This window comes from Oncorhynchus clarkii, chromosome 33 (assembly GCF_045791955.1).
Source record: "Oncorhynchus clarkii lewisi isolate Uvic-CL-2024 chromosome 33, UVic_Ocla_1.0, whole genome shotgun sequence".
In the NCBI taxonomy this organism is placed as follows: Eukaryota; Metazoa; Chordata; class Actinopteri; order Salmoniformes; family Salmonidae; genus Oncorhynchus; species Oncorhynchus clarkii.
The window spans coordinates 20690891-20710827 of NC_092179.1; the positions used below are offsets into that span (position 1 = coordinate 20690891).

Genomic DNA, 19937 nt, shown 5'->3' on the forward strand with positions numbered 1-19937 from the left:
GCAACTGGCTAGGTGTTAGTCATCAACTAAGCAGAGGAGGGTATTATGCACAGGGAGAGCTAGCTAGTTCACCTGGGACCGAGGGCACTCTAAAGAGGCAGCAGTCAGAGAACAATATGAGCAAGTCATTTTTTTTCCCCTGCCAGAGACAATCTCACCACTCAGAGAGCCCAGACAGTATAATGAGGAATCAATAGCTGCTGCTTGTTATTCATTCAGGACAACACACTGCGCTCCAGGCTCAGACAGCTGGAGGAGGGCTTTGCTGCTGACAGTTTGACAAAGACAAGCAATACTCAAGTCATTAAGATGGAGGGCATCTAGTATGGATTGCAGTCTTGCAAGTAAGTGTGTGCCGAGACGTGTATACAAAGGAACTAATATAGATTACAGTTAAGTGTGTTCACCGCTCAGAAGTGTCCGTTCTAAGAGCAGAGTCAATGAGTGTTTTTCTATTTGAAACACTGCTGGTATTGTCAACTTTTCAGTCAGAAAACAAAATCAATGGATTACCACACGAAGAGAATAATATTAAGATTTTTTATTTCAGTTTTTACAGCCTTTTCCTCACAACGATGCCAGAGAGAAAGCGTTTCGTATTTTGTTTTCATTGCATTGTAATTATTTGAAAGCAACCAAAAGAGGAAGGCAGCCATTTTGGAGAGCGTAGCAGTAGAAGCAGAGGAAGTTCTGAAATGCAGCAGAGCCGGCAGGTTAATCAAACCCAGAGAGCGAGAGGACGATCATTTCCCCGATCCACAGTTTGAACCCTAAACCCACCCATTCATCTAATAGAAAACAGACAGCGGCAACAAAGGATTGCAGACCAGAACATGTTCAAAACTCACTCAAAGGGAAAAATATTATGCAATTCTAAATTGAATAATGGCCAATGTTGACATAATGCCATCACTACACAGCAATGTTTTAATAAGTAACAGATACATCAATTTTGTTTTTTTACATACATTTTGTAATGCCAACGTGGTGATTGGTCAAGGGGGTATTTACGCTATTATTATACGTTAGAGTAACCTTGGTCAATAATGTTTAGTGTGATATATTATCAGTAGAGGGTTACATAGAGTGGGTAACCAATATTATTAGCAGCCTAAACAGGACCTACCCTCTCATACAGTACAAACCCCCCTAGTTGAAGCGCTGGACAGTTAGCCAGTCAGGTCTACAGAGAAGAGCTACAGCACACAGCCAGGGGAAAGAGGCCTCTTACTGGGCTAATAAAATATCTTTACAACCGTTCTCCATCTAGCACAACTGATGTTTGGAAGATGAATATAACCAAGTGGTCTTACAATATTGAAAACAGGCCACAAAATTGAACACTATTGAATGTCTCCATTTTTTCTGCCAACATCTTTGTGAAAGGAGTACACACAGGACTTGAGAGCGATCATATTTAAGCGCTAAGCTCTATAAATTTTTACATTGCATCCTTGTGTGTTCAGGGAAGGTCCAAGTCTGGGTGCTTTTCCCCTCAGTGTTTGGTCCCTAAGGGAGACATGATTGACAAGTCCATCTAGTCAATGGCTACTGAAGAGGCAAGAGAAAATCCCTACAACTTAAAAAAATAAAAAGGGAAATCCAAAAAACACAAACAGACAAAGCAGTGCTAAAGACAGAGGTCGGGGGAAGGGGTGTGTCCATCTGGTCTGTCTGGGGGACCACTGCTGCATCCGTCCGTCCCTTCTAGGCTCCCGTCTCACTTGAGGAGAGCCTTGATGGCGTCGGTCTCGGCAGCTTCGAAGGCGCTCTGGCCGTCCGGTCCTTTCCGCTCCTTGTCGGCTCCCTGGGGGAAGAGAGAGACATGACAGGGAGACATTATGACCTGAGCAGAGCATCAAGGCCTCAACCTCAGTGTGAACCCACTCTCTCAAAATTAACTACAGGCCAAGGTTAGAGTCAGTGTTCACCCTACACCCCCATCTAGCCCTCTACCGAAGGCCACAGGTTCAGCCCATTAGTAATGCTCTGTGAGAGTGTGGGCCAACCTGCCTGTCCCCCTCAACCCACTCTGACGATGTTGTGTCTCTCACCCTCCCCAAGTGCATTCAAAAGGACCGGCAAAGCACTGCGCAAAATCACTGATTAACTAATCACCTAGCATCCCAAACATTAAAGGTTCAAGATGAGCAAAGCTGTGGAGTGCCCTGCTCTGGCAGATTCACTCTAACCCAATGTTTCTCACACATTTCAGAACAAGACAGTGAAGGTGAATGAGGGTGAAGGGAATGCAGCAAGGGCTGTAAATAACGGACAAAGGGGGATAAAACTGACGAGTGGTCGAGCATTACCAGACCAACAACTTTAATGGAAAACTTTAGCCTCGCCAACTTTAGCCTCTTAGCGGGGGCTTACGGAGCCCGGGCCGAGAACACGCCATTGAGTGGAAAAGCCTGACCCACTTTGAGTGCCAGGCAGAAAGTGTGTGAGATATATAGATATACACGGTTAAAGTCAGAAGTTTACATACACATAGGGTGGAGTCAATAAAACTAATTTTCAACCACTCCACACTCCACTCCATTTCTTGTTAACAATTTATAGTTTTGGCAAGTCAGGTTAGGACATCTACTTAGTGAGATAAACAATTGTTGGAAAAATTATTTGTGTGTTTAGACAGATTATTTCACGATCACAATTCCAGTGGGTCAGAAGTTTACATACACTAAGTTGACCATGCCTTTAAACAGGTTGGGAAATTCCAGAAAATAATGTCATGGCTATAGAAGCTTCTGATAGGCTAATTGACATCATTTGAGTCAATTGGAGGTATACCTGTGGATGTATTTCAAGGACTACCTTCAAACTTAGTGCCTCTTTGCTTGACATCATGGGAAAATCAAAAAAAAAAAAAAAAACCTGCCAAGGCCTGAAGACCTCCACAAGTCTGGTTCATCCTTTGGAGCAAATTCAAAATGCCTTACGGTACCACGTTCATCTGTACAAACAATAGTACGCAAGTATAAACACCATGGGACCACACAGCCGTCATACCACTCAGGAAGGAGACGCGTTCTGTCTCCTAGAGATGAATGTACTTAGGTGCGAAAAGTGCAAATCAATCCCAGAACAGCAGCAAAGGACCTTGAAGATGTTGAAGGACACAGGTACAAAAGTATCTATATCCACAGTAAAACGAGTCCGATAGCGATATAACCTGAAAGGCCGCTCAGCAAGGAAGAAGCCACTGCTCCAAAACCCCCATAAAGCCAGACTACGGTTTGCAACTGCACATGGGGACAAAGATTGTACTTTTTGGAGAAATGTCCTCTGGTCTGATGAAACAAAAATGTAACGGTTTGGCCATAATGACCATCGTTATGTTGAGGAAAAATGGGAGGCTTGCAAGCCGAAGGAACACCATCCCAACAGTGAGGCACGGGGGTGACAGCATCATGTTGTGGGGGTGTATTGCTGCAGGAGGGACTGGTGCACTTGACAAAATAGATGATATCATGAGGTAGGAAAATTATGTGAATATATTGAAGCAACATCTCAAGACATCACAAGTTAAAGCTTGGTCGCAAATGGGTCTTCCAAATGGATAATGACCCAAAGCATACTTCCAAAGTTGTGGCAAAATGGCTTAAGGGCAACAAAGTCAAGGTATTGGAATGGCCATCACAAAGCCCCGACCTCAATCCTATAGAAAATTTGTGGGCAGAACTGAAAAAGCATGTGTGAGCAAGGAGGCCTACAAAACCTGACTCAGTTACACCAGCTATGTCAGGAGGAATGGGCCAAAATTCACCCAACTTATTGTGGCAAGCTTGTGGGAGGCTCCCCAAAACGTTTGACCCATGTTAAGGCAATGCTACCATATACTAATTGAGTGTATGTAAACTTCTGACCCACTGGGAATGTGATGAAAGAAGTAAAAGCTGAAATAAAATCACTCTCCACTACAATTCTGACATTTCATATTCTTAAAATAAAGTGGTGATCCTAACTGACCTAAGACAGGGAATTTTTACTAGGATTAAATGTAAAGAATTGTGAAAAACTGAGTTTAAATATATTTGGCTAAGGTGTATGTAAACTTCAACTGTATATATGCATGTGTGTCAGCAAAAGAGGGTAATTGTGTGTTCGTGAGAGAGAGGTTGCGTTTGAGTGAGTGTGTGCCGCCAAAAGGGGCATCGGAGCGGGCACGGGCTACAGAGATTAAACAGGACTGATGGATACCCTCTTCGATAGGAATCTCTAAATTGGGGGGGGGGGGGGGGGGGAGCTACATTTAAGAGTTTATTTGCATCTAGCAACACAGTTTACATTGTTCTGATCCAATTTTGTGAAGAAAAAAAAAAGTTTTATTTTCAATGACGACCTGGCTTAGTGAGATAGTATGGGTTTCAACTAGAGGTCGACCGATTCATCGGAATGGCCGATTAATTTACGCCGATTTCAGGTTTCTTTTTTTTTTTTACACCTTTATTTCACTTAAAAACAAATTCTTATTTTCAATGACGGCCTAGGAACGGTTGGTTAACAGCCTTGTTCAGGGGCAGAACGGCAGATTTTTACCTTGACAGCTCGGGGATTCAATCTTGCAACCTTACGGTTAACTAGTCCAACACTAACCACCTGCCTCACGAGGAGCCCGCCTGTTACGCAAATGCAGTAAGAAGCCAAGGTAAGTTGCTAGCTAGCATTAAACTTATCTTATAAAAAACAACCAATCATGAATTTCTTTTAACTAGGAAAATTGTGTCACTTCTCTTGCAACAGAGTCAGGGTATATGCAGCAGTTTGGGCCACCTGGCTCGTTGCGAAGTGTGTGAAGACTATTTCTTCCTAGCAAAGACAGCCAACTTCGCCAAACTGGGATGATTTAACAACAGGACATTTGCGGGAAAAAAAGCACAATCGTTGCACGACTGTACCTAACCATTAACACATCAATGCCTTAAAATCAATACACAGAAGTATATATTTTTAAACCTGCATATTTAGCAAAATGAAATCCAGGTTAGCAGGCAATATTAACCAGGTGAAGTAGAGTCAGTGTATATGCAACAGTTTGGGCCACCTAATTTGCCAGAATTTTACGTAATTATGACATAACATTGAAGGTTGTGCAATGTAACAGGGATATTTAGACTTATGGATGCCACCCGTTAGATAAAATACGGAACGGTTCCGTATTTCACTGAAAAAATTAAATGTTTTGTTTGAGATGATAGGTCATTAATATCGTCGAATACGGAAACTAAGACTCGTATTTCTGTGTGTTATGTTATAATTAAGTCTATGGATTTGAGCAGTGGTAGGCACCAGCAGGCTCGTAAGCATTCATTCAAACAGCACTTTAGTGCGTTTTGCCAGCAGCTCTTCGCAATGCTTCAAGCATTACGCTGTTTAATGATTTCAAGCCTATCAACGCCCAAGATTAGGCTGGTGTAACCGATGTGAAATGGCTAGCTAGTTAGCGGGGTGCGCGCTAACAGCGTTTCAAATGTCACTCGCTCTGAGACTTGGAGTAGTTGTTCCCCTTGCTCTGCATGGGTAACGCTGCTTCGAGGGTGGCTGTTGTCGATGTGTTCCTGGTTCGAGCCCAGGTAGGAGTGAGGAGCGGGACGGAAGCTATACTGTTACACTGGCAATACTAAAGTGCCTATAAGAATATCCAATAGTCAAAGGTATATGAAATACAAATCGTATAGAGGGAAATAGTCCTATAATTCCTATAATAACTACAACCTAAAACTTCTTACCTGGGAATATTGAAGACTCATGTTAAAAGGAACCACCAGCTTTCATATGCTCTCATGTTCTGAGCAAGGAATTTAAACGTTAGCTTTTTTACATAGCATATATTGCACTTTTACTTTCTTCTCCAACACTTTGTTTTTGCATTATTTCAACCAAATTGAACATGTTTCATTATTTATTTGAGGCTAAATTGATTTTATTGATGTATTATATTAAGGTAAAATAAGTGTTCATTCAGTATTGTTGTACTTATCATTATTACAAAAAATCATAATAAAATAGGCCGATTAATCGGTATCGTTTTTTTTGTTCCTCCAATGTTCGGTATTGGCGTTGAAAAATCATAAAATCGGTCAACATTGGTCCTATTATGAAACGATCACTAAAGAAATGTAACATGGTTAAACAAACCATCAATCTGCAGATACGTAGTGAGAGAGAACGAGCGAAACCTCAACATCTGTAGTTGGATAGAATGTTCGTGAGGCATCTTGTGACCAAGCCTGGTGTTCTCCATGGTCATCGTGTTCTCAGCGCTAGTGGGCTGACGGCAAAGAGAACGAGGAGGAAGAGGAGGCGGAGGCTCTCTAGCTCAGGGGAAGTCATTAGCTAGCAGCTGGTACCGGCGGAGGAGGACGGAGGGCCCAGACGTAGCAGTACTCCACAGGCCTCATTTACACAACAGCACCACTTCACCCCCTGACGCTCACCTCAACAAGACTCCTAGTCAACAACCTGGGAGAAGGTTGTGCTACCTACGTACAGGAGACTCCCAGCACCATCTAATGAGCATTCCCTGACTCATTATTTAACTGGAGCTAGCGAGTTGTATTGTCCAGTGAAGACCAACTCGTATTGTCTTACACCGACACGGCTTCTCACTCTCCCTGGGCTCTACTAAGAGGGGGGAGAGCCTCCTCCTCCCCATCCCTCAAGTCTACAGTTGTCATCTTATCTACCACGGACATCCACCGGTCTCCACTTAGAATAATGAGCTAGTCTAAAATGGGAATACTGACAGTAATCACTGACGGTCCAAACATCCACCCAGGAAGAGATTGAGGCTGTAACAAGTTTTTTTATTTAACCTTTAACTAGGCAAGTCAGTTAACAACACATTTTTTATTTACAAATGACGGCCTACCCCTGACGACGCTGGGTCAATTGTGCGCCGCACTATGGGATTCCCAATCACAGCCGGACGTGATACAGGCTGAACTAAGCGAGATGTATGCTAGCCCTAATGAATAAGAGTGACCCAGTCAAATAGAGAGCGCTGGAGTGATAGAGCCAAACACCACGGTGTGTGTGACGTGCAGTAAGTAGTAATAGGGGTTTAGGTAAGACTGCCACTCGGCCGAGGTGTCCATTAAGTCTTCATTATGCCATTGAGTGGCAATGACAGACTGCCCATGCATATACAGGCCCTCAGACCTCCTCCCCTCAGGATTGGTTATAAAATGTGATGCTTACAGGAGTCCATCGACCCGCCCACTCCAGTCAAGCGGCTGGGGGCCGTTCACAGCGCATATTTTACATGGCCTTGAACGAGGGAGAAGAGGAAAGAAAGGAGGGATCTGTATCTGTATGGGGATGGAGAAAGACTTTTGTTGGCTGCACTGTGCTCAAAGAAGTGGGAAAAGATAGGTCGGCTGTTTGACCAAAACACAAGCATGGTGCTGATGGCTGAAACAGGACAAGGAGGGGGTGCTGTACTGTAAGACAATGGGGGTGCTGTACTGTAAGGCAGTGAGGGTGAGGCTGTACTGTAAGACAACAGTGAGGGTGAGGGTGATGCTGTACTGTAAGACAACAGTGAGGGGGCTGCTGTACTGTAAGACAACAGTGAGGGTGAGGCTGTACTGTAAGAAAACAGTGAGGGTGAGGGTGTACTGTAAGACAACAGTGAGGATGAGGCTGTACTGTAAGACAACAGTGAGGGTGAGGCTGTACTGTAAGACAACAGTGAGGGTGAGGCTGTACTGTAAGACAACAGTGAGGGGGATGCTGTACTGTAACATTTACCAGGCGCTCTTATCCAGAGCTACTTCCAGTAGTGAGTGCATACATTTTCAGAGGTCCCCCGTGGGAATTGAACCCACAAGCGCCATGCTCTACCAACTGAGCTACACGGGAACCACTAGAAGACTGAAACGGTAGTACTAATAAATATAAAAACACACACACACACTCACACAGTGGTCCACAACAATCCACTTGTGGCATCTATTGGCGAGCACATAAAAAAGTATCTTGGCTAGTTAGCTTTTGGGACTAAACATCGTCCTGAGAGAAGCTTAATAGCATCCATGACAGTACGAGCACGTCTCACTCCCCCCAGTCCTCCCCCCTTATAGCTAGCAACATGCCCATAGTGGTGTGCAGAAGGCTACATTTAGACAGGGAGGAAATGGTAGTCTGCACAATCCTACTAACTCATTTCCTGTTACCCAGCCCACCCTTTATCCAAGTGATAAATCCATCACGACACATTCTTCACTCTGCGGTGCCCATAGACAATCACTTTCCCTGGCTTGCCTAGCAGTGTAGACTGGGGCCTGATCAGGAGGACGTAACGTTACAGAACATTCTTCTGTAGATAGAAAAGGTATGACGTAGAACAGATGAATGCCAGAGAATGAGTAGAGCTGACAAGGTTCCTTATTCCATCTGAAAAGTTTAACGTCACTGAATACACCCCAGATCTAATGCAGCTAGGAGAAAAGGCTAGCCTGAATAATATCATACTCCTGACCCAAGGGCTGAAGTCAACAGTCCACTGTTAAGAGTGTGGTCTATGGTGAATGGTGGGATGGGCTGAGAGTGGCTGAGGGTTGGGATTGAAGAGCTTATGTTTAGTAATGTATTTCTGACTGCTTTATATACAAGTACAGTGTATGTAAAATGTATGTATATGTAAAAAAATATATATATTTTTTTAGATTTGTCCGACAAAGGGGGGGTGAGGTCGATGGGTTAATAAGAATCTATTTTAAAACGAGTGGAAGTTGTTTAGGTCTTCTCAGTGTTAATTCATAATTAATAAGCCTCGTGTTGTTCGGTAGCCGTCTCTCTGGCCTGTAGTCAAGCTAGCAACTCTCCTTCCCCCAGCCTGCCGGCTGGTTAGGGTCAGACAGGGTTAACAGGCCTTCGATAATGCAGGAATCCACCTGGGGGCAGTCAGAGGTCAGCTCAGGGGCACACTTCCAAGACTATCAAGCATTTTGTCCAGAATGAATACTTGAGTTATCATGAATCATACATCCTGGTAGTAGTGGACTACCGATGCAGTATCAGATTCCTCTGAATGTTTCTTAAAGCTGAATAAACGAGCGGACATGAATCAATGAGTAGACATTCAAGCACTGGCCTGCTGTTGCTCTTGTAATAACAGCGTGGGTAAAGAGAGGGCCAGAGAGAAAGTGCTTCAGAGCTCCAGTCCTGCTGCTTCTGGCTGAAAGGAGCCATCAGGCTGCTGTGGTGTGGAGCGGCAACTCATATCTCCTTGCACTCCGCTTCGGGACTAACCCCCGATGATGAGCCCTTGGCTGGTGGCGACCCGGGCCTGCCTTCGCCTGATGACAAATGCCACATTCTCATATTTGCCTGAAGGGGTTTCAATTGCTGATGCATGGCGCTCAGACTATCCACTCCCTACGAGGTGATCTGGTTCAATATATATATATATATATATATATATATATATATATATATATATATATATATATATATATATATATATATATATATATACACACACACACACACACAGCTCTCCCTCTGTCTCTTCATGCATCATAACTGTGTCCTCTCCATAAGAGGTGTCCACTCCCAGTAATGTTGGTGCCGGGCGATTTACGTGGAGGGTCATGTCCATAGGATGCAAAGAGGGGTGCCACTTGGAGGTTGGACACAGGCAAGTGGCACGGGTAAGTCCCTTAACTGCTGTGGCGCTGGCTCACTCGGTGAGTGAGGACCGCCTACGTAACTCCCGGAGAAGCGTGGCACGGTGCTTTCGTGTACCCCGCCTCATGTAGCCTGGCTGGGAGAAGACAGATGCTTACCCACTGGAAATATTAGCCTGTTGGTTTCCACTGTCACAGTCAAAAACACAAACTTAATCCATCGAATGTACAAATGCTGAGGCATATGTGTGTAAATATATATATATATATATATATATATATATATACACACACACACACACACGTGTGTATCTGGGATTCTCTGCCTCTAACCCTATTACAGGGGCTGAGTCAATGGCTTACTGGTGTTCTTCCAAGCCGTCCATAGGAGGGGTGCGTCACTTGAGTGGGTTGAGTCACTGACGTGGTCTTCCTGTCTGGGTTGGTGCCACCCCCTTGGGTTGTGCCGTGGCGGAGATCTTTGTGGGCTATACTCGGCCTCGTCTCAGGATGGTAAGTTGGTGGTTAAAGATAACCCTCTAGTGGTGTGGGGGCTATGCTTTGGCAAAGTGGGTGGGGTTATATCCTGCCCGGGGGTATCATTGGATGGGGCCACAGTGTCTCCTGACCCCTCCCGTCTCAGCCTCCAGTATTTATGCTGCAGTAGTTTGTGTCTCGGGGGGCTAGGGTCAGTCTGTTATATCTGGAGTATTTCTCCTGTCTTATCCGGTGTCCTGTATGAATTTAAGTATGCTCTCTTTCTCTTGGAGGACCTGAGCCCTAGGACCATGCCTCAGGACTACCTGGCATGATGACTCCTTACTGTCCCTAGTCCACCTGGCCGTGCTGCTGCTCCAGTTTCAACTGGTCTGCCTGCAGCTATAGAACCCTGACCTGTTCACTGTGACTACTATTATTTGACCGTGCTGGTCATTTATGAACATTTGAACATCTTGGCCATGTTCTGTTATAATCTCCACCCGTCACATCCAGAAGAGGACTGGCCACCCCTCATAGCCTGGTTCCTCTCTAGGTTTCTTCCTAGGTTCTGGCCTTTCTAGGGAGTTTTTCCTAGCCACCGAGCTTCTACACCTGCATCGCTTGCTGTTTGGGGTTTTTGTACAGCACTTTGAGATATCAGCTGATGAAAGGGCTATATATATATATATATATAAATAAATGTGACGTGACGTGAGTGTATATATATATATATATATATACACACACACACACACACACACAGAGTGCCTTGCGAAAGTATTCGGCCCCCTTGAACTTTGCGACCTTTTGCCACATTTCAGGCTTCAAACATAAAGATATAAAACTGTATTTTTTTTGTGAAGAATCAACAACAAGTGGGACACAATCATGAAGTGGAACGACATTTATTGGATATTTCAAACTTTAACAAATCAAAAACTGAAAAATTGGGCGTGCAAAATTATTCAGCCCCTTTACTTTCAGTGCAGCAAACTCTCTCCAGAAGTTCAGTGAGGATCTCTGAATGATCCAATGTTGACCTAAATGACTAATGATGATAAATACAATCCACCTGTGTGTAATCAAGTCTCCGTATAAATGCACCTGCACTGTGATAGTCTCAGAGGTCCGTTAAAAGCGCAGAGAGCATCATGAAGAACAAGGAACACACCAGGCAGGTCCGAGATACTGTTGTGAAGAAGTTTAAAGTCGGATTTGGATACAAAAAGATTTCCCAAGCTTTAAACATCCCAAGGAGCACTGTGCAAGCGATAATATTGAAATGGAAGGAGTATCAGACCACTGCAAATCTACCAAGACCTGGCCGTCCCTCTAAACTTTCAGCTCATACAAGGAGAAGACTGATCAGAGATGCAGCCAAGAGGCCCATGATCACTCTGGATGAACTGCAGAGATCTACAGCTGAGGTGGGAGACTCTGTCCATAGGACAGGATCAGTCGTATATTGCACAAATCTGGCCTTTATGGAAGAGTGGCAAGAAGAAAGCCATTTCTTAAAGATATCCATAAAAAGTGTTGTTTAAAGTTTGCCACAAGCCACCTGGGAGACACACCAAACATGTGGAAGAAGGTGCTCTGGTCAGATGAAACCAAAATTGAACTTTTTGGCAACAATGCAAAACGTTATGTTTGGCGTAAAAGCAACACAGCTGAACACACCATCCCCACTGTCAAACATGGTGGTGGCAGCAGCATGGTTTGGGCCTGCTTTTCTTCAGCAGGGACAGGGAAGATGGTTAAAATTGATGGGAAGATGGATGGAGCCAAATACAAGACCATTCTGGAAGAAAACCTGATGGAGTCTGCAAAAGACCTGAGACTGGGACGGAGATTTGTCTTCCAACAAGACAATGATCCAAAACATAAAGCAAAATCTACAATGGAATGGTTCAAAAATAAACATATCCAGGTGTTAGAATGGCCAAGTCAAAGTCCAGACCTGAATCCAATCGAGAATCTGTCTAAAGAACTGAAAACTGCTGTTCACAAATGCTCTCCATCCAACCTTACTGAGCTCGAGCTGTTTTGCAAGGAGGAATGGGAAAAATTTTCAGTCTCTCGATGTGCAAAACTGATAGAGACATACCCCAAGTGACTTACAGCTGTAATCGCAGCAAAAGGTGGCGCTACAAAGTATTAACTTAAGGGGGCTGAATAATTTTGCACGCCCAATTTTTCAGTTTTTGATTTGTTAAAAAAGTTGGAAATATCCAATAAATGTCGTTCCACTTCATGATTGTGTCCCACTTGTTGTTGATTCTTCACAAAAAAATACAGTTTTATATCTTTATGTTTGAAGCCTGAAATGTGGCAAAAGGTCGCAAAGTTCAAGGGGGCCGAATACTTTCGCAAGGCACTGCACACACACACACACACACACACACACACACACACACTGCTCAAAGAAATAAAGGGAACACTAAAAAAACACATCCTAGATCTGAATGAATGAAATATTCTTATTAAATACTTTTTTCTTTACATAGTTGAATGTGCTGACAACAAAATCACACAAAAATTATCAATGGAAATCAAATGTATCAACCCATGGAGGTCTGGATTTGGAGTCACACTCAAAATTAAAGTGGAAAAACCACACTACAGGCTGATCCAACTTTGATGTCATGTCCTTAAAACAAGTCAAAGTGAGGCTCAGTAGTGTGTGTGGCCTCCACGTGCCTGTATGACCTCCCTACAACGCCTGGGCATGCTCCTGATAAGGTGGCGGATGGTCTCCTGAGGGATCTCCTCCCAGACCTTGACTAAAGCATCCTCCAACTCCTGGAAAGTCTGTGGTGCAACGTGGCGTTGGTGGATGGAGCGAGACATGATGTCCCAGATGTGGTCAATTGGATTCAGGTCTGGGGAACGGGCGGGCCAGTCCATAGCAGCAATGCCTTCCTCTTGCAGGAACTGCTGACACACTCCAGCCACATGAGGTCTAGCATTGTCTTGCATTAGGAGGAACCCACAGCCAACCGCACCAGCATATGGTCTCACAAGGGGTCTGAGGATCTCATCTCGGTACCTAATGGCAGTCAGGCTATCTCTGGCGAGCACATGGAGGGCTGTGCGGCCCCCCAAAGAAATGCCACCCCACACCATAACTGACCCTCCGCCAAACCGGTCATGCTGGAGGATGTTGCAGGCAGCAGAACGTTCTCCACGGCGTCTCCAGACTGTCACATGTGCTCAGTGTGAACCTGCTTTCATCTGTGAAGAGCACAGGGCGCCAGTGGCGAATTTGCCAATCTTGGTGTTCTCTGGCAAATTAAAAACGTCCTGCACGGTGTTGGGCTGTAAGCACAACCCCCACCTGTGGACGTCGGGCCCTCATACCACCCTCATGGAGTCTGTTTCTGACCGTTTGAGCAGACATGCACATTTGTGGCCTGCTGGAGGTCATTTTGCAGTACTCTGGCAGTGCTCCTCCTGCTACTCCTTGCACAAAGGCGGAGGTAGCGGTCCTGCTGCTGGGTTGTTGCCCTCCTACGGCCTCCTCCACGTCTCCTGATGTACTGGCCTGTCTCCTGGTAGCGCCTCCATGCTCTGGACACTACGCTGACAGACACAGAAAACCTTCTTGCCACAGCTCGCATTGATGTGCCATCCTGGATGAGCTGCACTACCTGAGCCACTTGGGTTGTAGACTCCGTCTCATGCTACCACTAGAGTGAAAGCACAGCCAGCATTCAAAAGTGACCAAAACATCAGCCAGGAAGCATAGGAACTGAGAAGTGGTCTCCACCTGCAGAACAACTCCTTTATTGGGGGGTGTCTTGCTAATTGACTATAATTTACACCTGTTGTCTATTCCATTTGCACAACAGCATGTGAAATTTATTGTCAATCAGTGTTGCTTCCTAAGTGGACAGTTTGATTTCACAGAAGTGTGATTGACTTGGAGATAAACAACACAATGTAAGTGTTCCCTTTATTTTTTTGAGCAGTGTATATACATACGCACACACACCTATATATTACACACACGTTTTATGAAAGCAATTTGTAATTGTACTGACATAAAAAAGGCACATTCACAAGGTAACGAAATGTCCATATTGTGCATCTACCCTTTGTGCTGTGCAGCTACGAGTGAGGGAGGGGGGGGTTGCATCCATTTCACAGCAGTTTGGCACGTTTTCAGACGGAGGCAGGGAGAGGGGGAGAGAGAGAGAGAGAGGGGGAGAGAGAGGAAAGTGATATAAGCCTCCATAGGGCTTACTATTAGAGAACAGAGACATCTGTAATTTCTATGTAGCTGCACCACAGGTACCTCCTCACTGAGTCGGCACGCCATGATAGCAGCTGGGAAAACGTGAGCTGAATGAAAACACCACACAGTGAGTGACTGACTCCTCCACAAGGCAGTGCCCAAATCATGTCCTGTATGCACACAGTTCTGCATCAAACAAACAGGGTCTGAAAATCACTGCTCTACGACTGCACTGTGATGGTAGTTCCTGGGTACTATGCGCAAGATGTTTTTAATAATTCGACAAAGATCACCGCTCAAAGAACACATCTGATTGTATGAATCCAAAATGGCTGCATTACAGGACTGTAAAAGCAGCTCCTTGGTGTCCAGGAGAAGTGTTGGCACCACACCACCACTCCTCCTAACTACAGAGGTGTCACATTCAGCCACTGGATTATCATCATCATCATCATCTCAGTGTTCCAGAGCTGAGCGAGAGGTGTGTGTGTGGAGCTAGCTAGTGGGATAGGAACAAACAGCAGCAGTGCTGTGTGATGAGGTCTGGGAACATTCCAGCTCCCTCCACACAGAACAGAAGGTTTGGGCAGGCAGGACCAGACAGTCACTGAACATTCAGCCTTCATTGTAGTCCTTTGTCATACAGGAGTTCCTCTCAGCAGCAGTTACACATCACACAACTTCCAACACAGAAATGGCTCTGACGAGGGTAAAGACAGCTCTGTGCATGTGTGTGCGGCGTTACCTTTTCTAGCAGGATCTTGACACAGGTCAGGTGACCCTCGTACGTGGCAGAGAGCAGGGGAGTGATACCATGTTTGTCTGGGGCCTGTGGGAGACCAAAGAAAGTGTGAGAAAAAGAGAGTGGGCGGGTTTGTGCGTGGACAGGCGCCATACATCAGCAGACCAGTCGTCCCTGCCTCCAACACAAGGGCACTCTCGTTATCAGAGGAAATAACTCAGAGGGAGCGCTTTTATTTCTCTCCTTATCACATCAATGAATAATAAAGGAAACCCACTCTGCCACTATTTATCTCCCCTGTTTCAGGAGCCCTGGCTGGGGCCCCTTATCTGAAGGGACTGGGGAATAGAGACAGAGTTACACATTCTGTGTGTGTGCGTTAGTGTTAAAAGACTAGAGGAAGCAAAATGGTGTAACAGCCAGACTGAAGGATGTTGGAGGGAACGACAAGTGTGTTGATCAGACCATGAGGCAGATAAGGGAGGTTGGGAGGGGACATGGCTCTACAGACTGTGCGCAGTGAGAGTTGGGCCTAGTTAACAAGCCCTTCAAATTCACACAGGTACATTAAGGTCAGAACTTCCAGTTCTAGGAAGTATCGCCTGAACGGTCAACACGTGTCTGTGTGAAACTAACTATAACGTCTTGGGTCAGTGACACCCATAAGCACGTTCATTTTGTTGCATTATTGAGGGCCTGAGGGGATTGAGACCAAAGTATAGCTTCGAATAAGGTTAAGTATTTCTAATGATATTAAGAATAGTTGCACACCGAGGCTACCTAGAAAGATACTAGCGCAGAACTGTACAATACAATAAGGTCCCCTTCCCTAACTTGTAAATGCCACAACCATCACTCTACTCAATCCCATTGTAAAAGCAGATCGATTCCCTCCACTGCAGTGTGGTAATGGGTACAGGCTCAGGGGAGCTTTCTGACAGACTATGTGGTCAGTTAGTCTTTGCTGCTCTGAGGGAATTGATGGGGGAGATGGCTTCAGGAGAATGACAAGTCCCTTATAAAAAGAGGAATCCCATTGGTCCAAACAAACCACTCTCTACAGGTCTGAACAACACTAGTAGTTAAGTCTGCGTCGCTTTTTATTTATTTAACTAGGCAAGTCGGTTAAGAACAAATTCTTATTTTCAATGACTGCCTAGTGGGTGGGTTAACTGCCTTGTTCAGGGGCAGAACGACAGATTGTCAGCTCGAGGATTCAATCTAGCAACCTTTCGGTTACTGGCCCAACGCTCTAACCACTAGGCTACCTGCCGTCTGTGTCGTTACTACAGCATGTGGTTGACTATAGTGGAAGCATTGTAGGAGTGGATACAGAACAGGGGACTTGTTCTCTGGTACCATTCAATAAGCAAATTAATGCAAACACAGAATGGGAAAACGCATCATTCCTTCCTCCTTGGTCATCAGTAATAACTGATCTCTAACGTAAGCAGATCGGTGACAGAGGCCCACCACCACAGCCTTCTTCCATATCAGTACTAATAAAATGGAAAGGGACTGATATTAGAATGCTGCTGTTAAATACTAATATTACAGCAGTAGGACCTATAAACAGCAGTATTCTAATAAGTGTATAACAGCAGTAGGACCTATATCGACAGCAGTATTCTAATAAGTGTATAACAGCAGTAGGACCTATATCGACAGCAGTATTCTAATAAGTGTATAACAGCAGTAGGACCTATATCGACAGCATTATCCTAATAAGTGTATAACAGCAGTAGGACCTATATCGACAGCAGTATTCTAATAAGTGTATAACAGCAGTAGGCCTATATTGATAGCAGTATTCCCACTAGCAGCTCTTACGTTGACATCTGCTCCCTTGGAGAGGAGGAACTCCAGCATCTCAGCCTGGCCACAGTCAGCAGCATAGTGCAGGGGCTTCCTGCCACCCTCCAGGGTCCTGTTCACATCCTCATCCTAAAAAAAAAAACACGGTTAAGACACCATCATCACCGACACAACTTCCCCTCCTGTATCAAGACTTGGTCACCCGCTTGCTAAAAAAGGAACAGAACTGTGTGCATGTCCATACAGTAAGTGTTTAATACAATGGAAATCCCTTCTTGTGCCAGAAACCCCCCTCAGTTCAAAACACACAGAGACAGTCACACAATAACACCATACAAGACACCTCCTCCCAGAGTCTCCCTGCTGTGGTATTGCGAGGCCTCAAACTGTCAAGCCTGCAGGCGAGAGGAAAGGCAGGCTCTATAGCCACAGTCCATTGTGTGGAGTGGTGGGTAGTCCTGAAGAGACAACACTCATCACAGAGACCGGTCACTCAGACCGGGCAGCGTTGTCAGTGCCATGTCATACCATAGCACCTTTCTCATTAGCTGGCTATGTGGCCTGAGGAAAGAAGACTGGAATGTATTCACCTGATAAGCATCCTGCTATGCTGCATAAAACCAACACATGTTAGCTTTGAATGACTTTCTAAAGTACCTGGCTAGCAAAAGGACAGAAATGGATTCCCAGACAGCAGTTCTATAAGTTAGCTAGGACCTACGGTGTACCCATGAACATGAAACAGTACCTACTCTGACCTTGTGTGACAGAGATATATCTTTTTACAGGAAGCAAGAGTGTGATGGAGAGACACTGGAGCTGGGGTTGAGAGTGCATGGCTATCCTTCGTCTCTGTGTCAGTCTCCAGCAGACTCAGATTTTTTCACTTTAAAATGTATGCCAAACTAAAACCATTGATTTCAAAGTTTAACAAAATCATACAGCTCTATGCACAATGACTACTTCAAACAATTTCCACATTAAATTCAATTTACACTAACAAAAAAAACGATGCAAAGTCTGGTAACAGAATTACAGTAATATGTCCCTAAGTTACCAAACTTAGTTTATGCATAGTTCCTGTAAAATGTGTTTTTGTCAAATGTTCAGTGGAAATTGTTAAGAGTAGGCAAGTCCTTGTGCATAGAGTTGTATGGTTTGTCAAACTTTGAAATCAATGGTTTTTGTTTGAGTCTCCGCATAATTCCATTACCCCGGATCGGCCCTAAGGCAACGAGGCCATCAGGGGAAGGGTCAGGGCTAGTCTTTAGCTGTGCCGGCCGGGCGTGATAATCAATCTGGCTCAGAAGAGGTTACAGACAGGCTTTGGATAATGCTCGCTCCACTCACCTGCTCTCAAAAGCTTAGGCTAGACAGCACAGTGATCCAATGGATGCTGTTGCTGCAATTCATTGGATTTCTGAAGCTTGATAGGTCATAGCTCAGGTAAACGTAGCCAATCTATGGTCAATCCATGTGTTGTAATCAGAGTTTACACGTTCCCCTCTACTCTCATGAGTTCTGCAGTTCAAATAAACTCAGCAAAAAAAAACCGTCCTCTCACTGTCGACTGCGTTTATTTTAAGCAAATGCGTGTATGAACATAAGATTAAACAGACAAACTGAACAAGTTCCACAGACATGTGACTAACAGAAATGGAATAATGTGTCCCTGAACAAAGGGTGGGGGGGTCAAAATCAAGTCAGTATCTGGTGTGGCCATCAGCTGCATTAAGTACTGCAGTGCATCTCCTCATGGACTGCACCAGATTTGCAAGCCCTAGCCCTCACCCTCCGATCCAACAGGTCCCAGATGTGCTCAATGGGATTGAGATCTGGGCTCGTCGCTGGCCTTGGCAGAACACTGACATTCCTGTCTTGCAGGAAATCAAGCACAGAACGAGCAGTATGGCATTGTCATGCTGGAGGGTCATGTCAGGATGAGCCTGCGGGAAGGGTAGCACATTAGGGAGAAGGATGTCTTCCCTGTAATGCACAGCATTGAGATTGCCTGCAATGACAAGCTCAGTCCAATGATGCTGTGACACACCACCCCAGACCATGACGGACCCTCCACATCGATCTCGCTCCAGAGTACAGGCCTCGGTGTAATGCTCATCCCTTCGACGATAAACGTGAATACGACCATCACCCCTGGTGAGACAAAACCGCAACTCATCAGTGAAGAGCACTTTTTGCCAGTCCTCTCTGGTCCAGCGACGGTGGGTTTGTGCCCATAGGCGACATTGTTGCCAGTGATGTCTGGTGAGGACCTGCCTTACAAAAGGCCTACAAGCCCTCAGTCCATCCTCTCTCAGCCTATTGCGGACAGTCTGAGCACTGATGGAGGGATTGTGCGTACCTGGTGTAACTCGGGCAGTGGTTGTTGCCATCCTGTACCTGTCCCGCAGGTGTGATGTTCAGATGTACCGATCCTGTGCAGGTGTTGTTACACGTGGTCTGCCAGTGGAGAGGACGATCAGCTGTCCATCCGGTCTCCCTGTAGCGCTGTCTTAGGCGTCTCAGTACGGACATTGCAATTTATTGCCCTGGCCATATCTGTAGTCCTCATGCCTCCTTGCAGCATGCCAAAGGCACATTCACGCAGATGAGCAGGGACCCTGGGCATCTTTCTTTGTGTTTTTCAGAGTCAGAGGAAAGGCCTCTTTAGTGTCCTAAGTTTTCATAACTGTGACCTTAATTGCCTACAGTCTAAGCTGTTAGTGTCCTAAAGACCATTCCACAGGTGCATGTGCATTAATAGTTTATGGTTCATTGAACAAGCATGAGAAACAGTGTTCAAACCCTTTACAATGAAGATATTTTAGATTATTATTATTTTTTTTACAGATTATCTTTGAAAGACAAGGTCCTGAAAAAGGGCCGTTTCTTTTTTTGCTGAGTTTATGAATACATATGACAAACATAACTGCTTTCCCCAACAGTGACATGTGTAGGCAAACTGCTCTCGTCACTAGCTGTATGACTGGCTATATGCACCAATCACCCACAGAGCCCCACTGGT

The 19937-nt window shown here is 45.0% G+C and overlaps 1 protein-coding gene across 3 annotated transcripts in view; it reads right to left on the reverse strand.

Annotated features, from left to right (window-relative positions):
* Positions 1 to 526: 526 nt before the first annotated feature.
* The window catches only part of LOC139393236 (myotrophin), a 59443-nt gene continuing 40032 nt past the window's right edge, over positions 527 to 19937 (reverse strand). For all 3 annotated transcript variants that reach the window (XM_071141704.1, XM_071141705.1, XM_071141706.1), the window contains 3 exons: positions 16928 to 17041; positions 15101 to 15184; positions 527 to 1807 (listed from right to left, as the gene is read on the reverse strand). In XM_071141704.1, coding sequence (XP_070997805.1) covers positions 1721 to 1807; positions 15101 to 15184; positions 16928 to 17041 — 285 coding nt within the window. In that variant the 3' untranslated portion in view covers positions 527 to 1720. The remainder of the gene's footprint in view (positions 1808 to 15100; positions 15185 to 16927; positions 17042 to 19937) is intronic.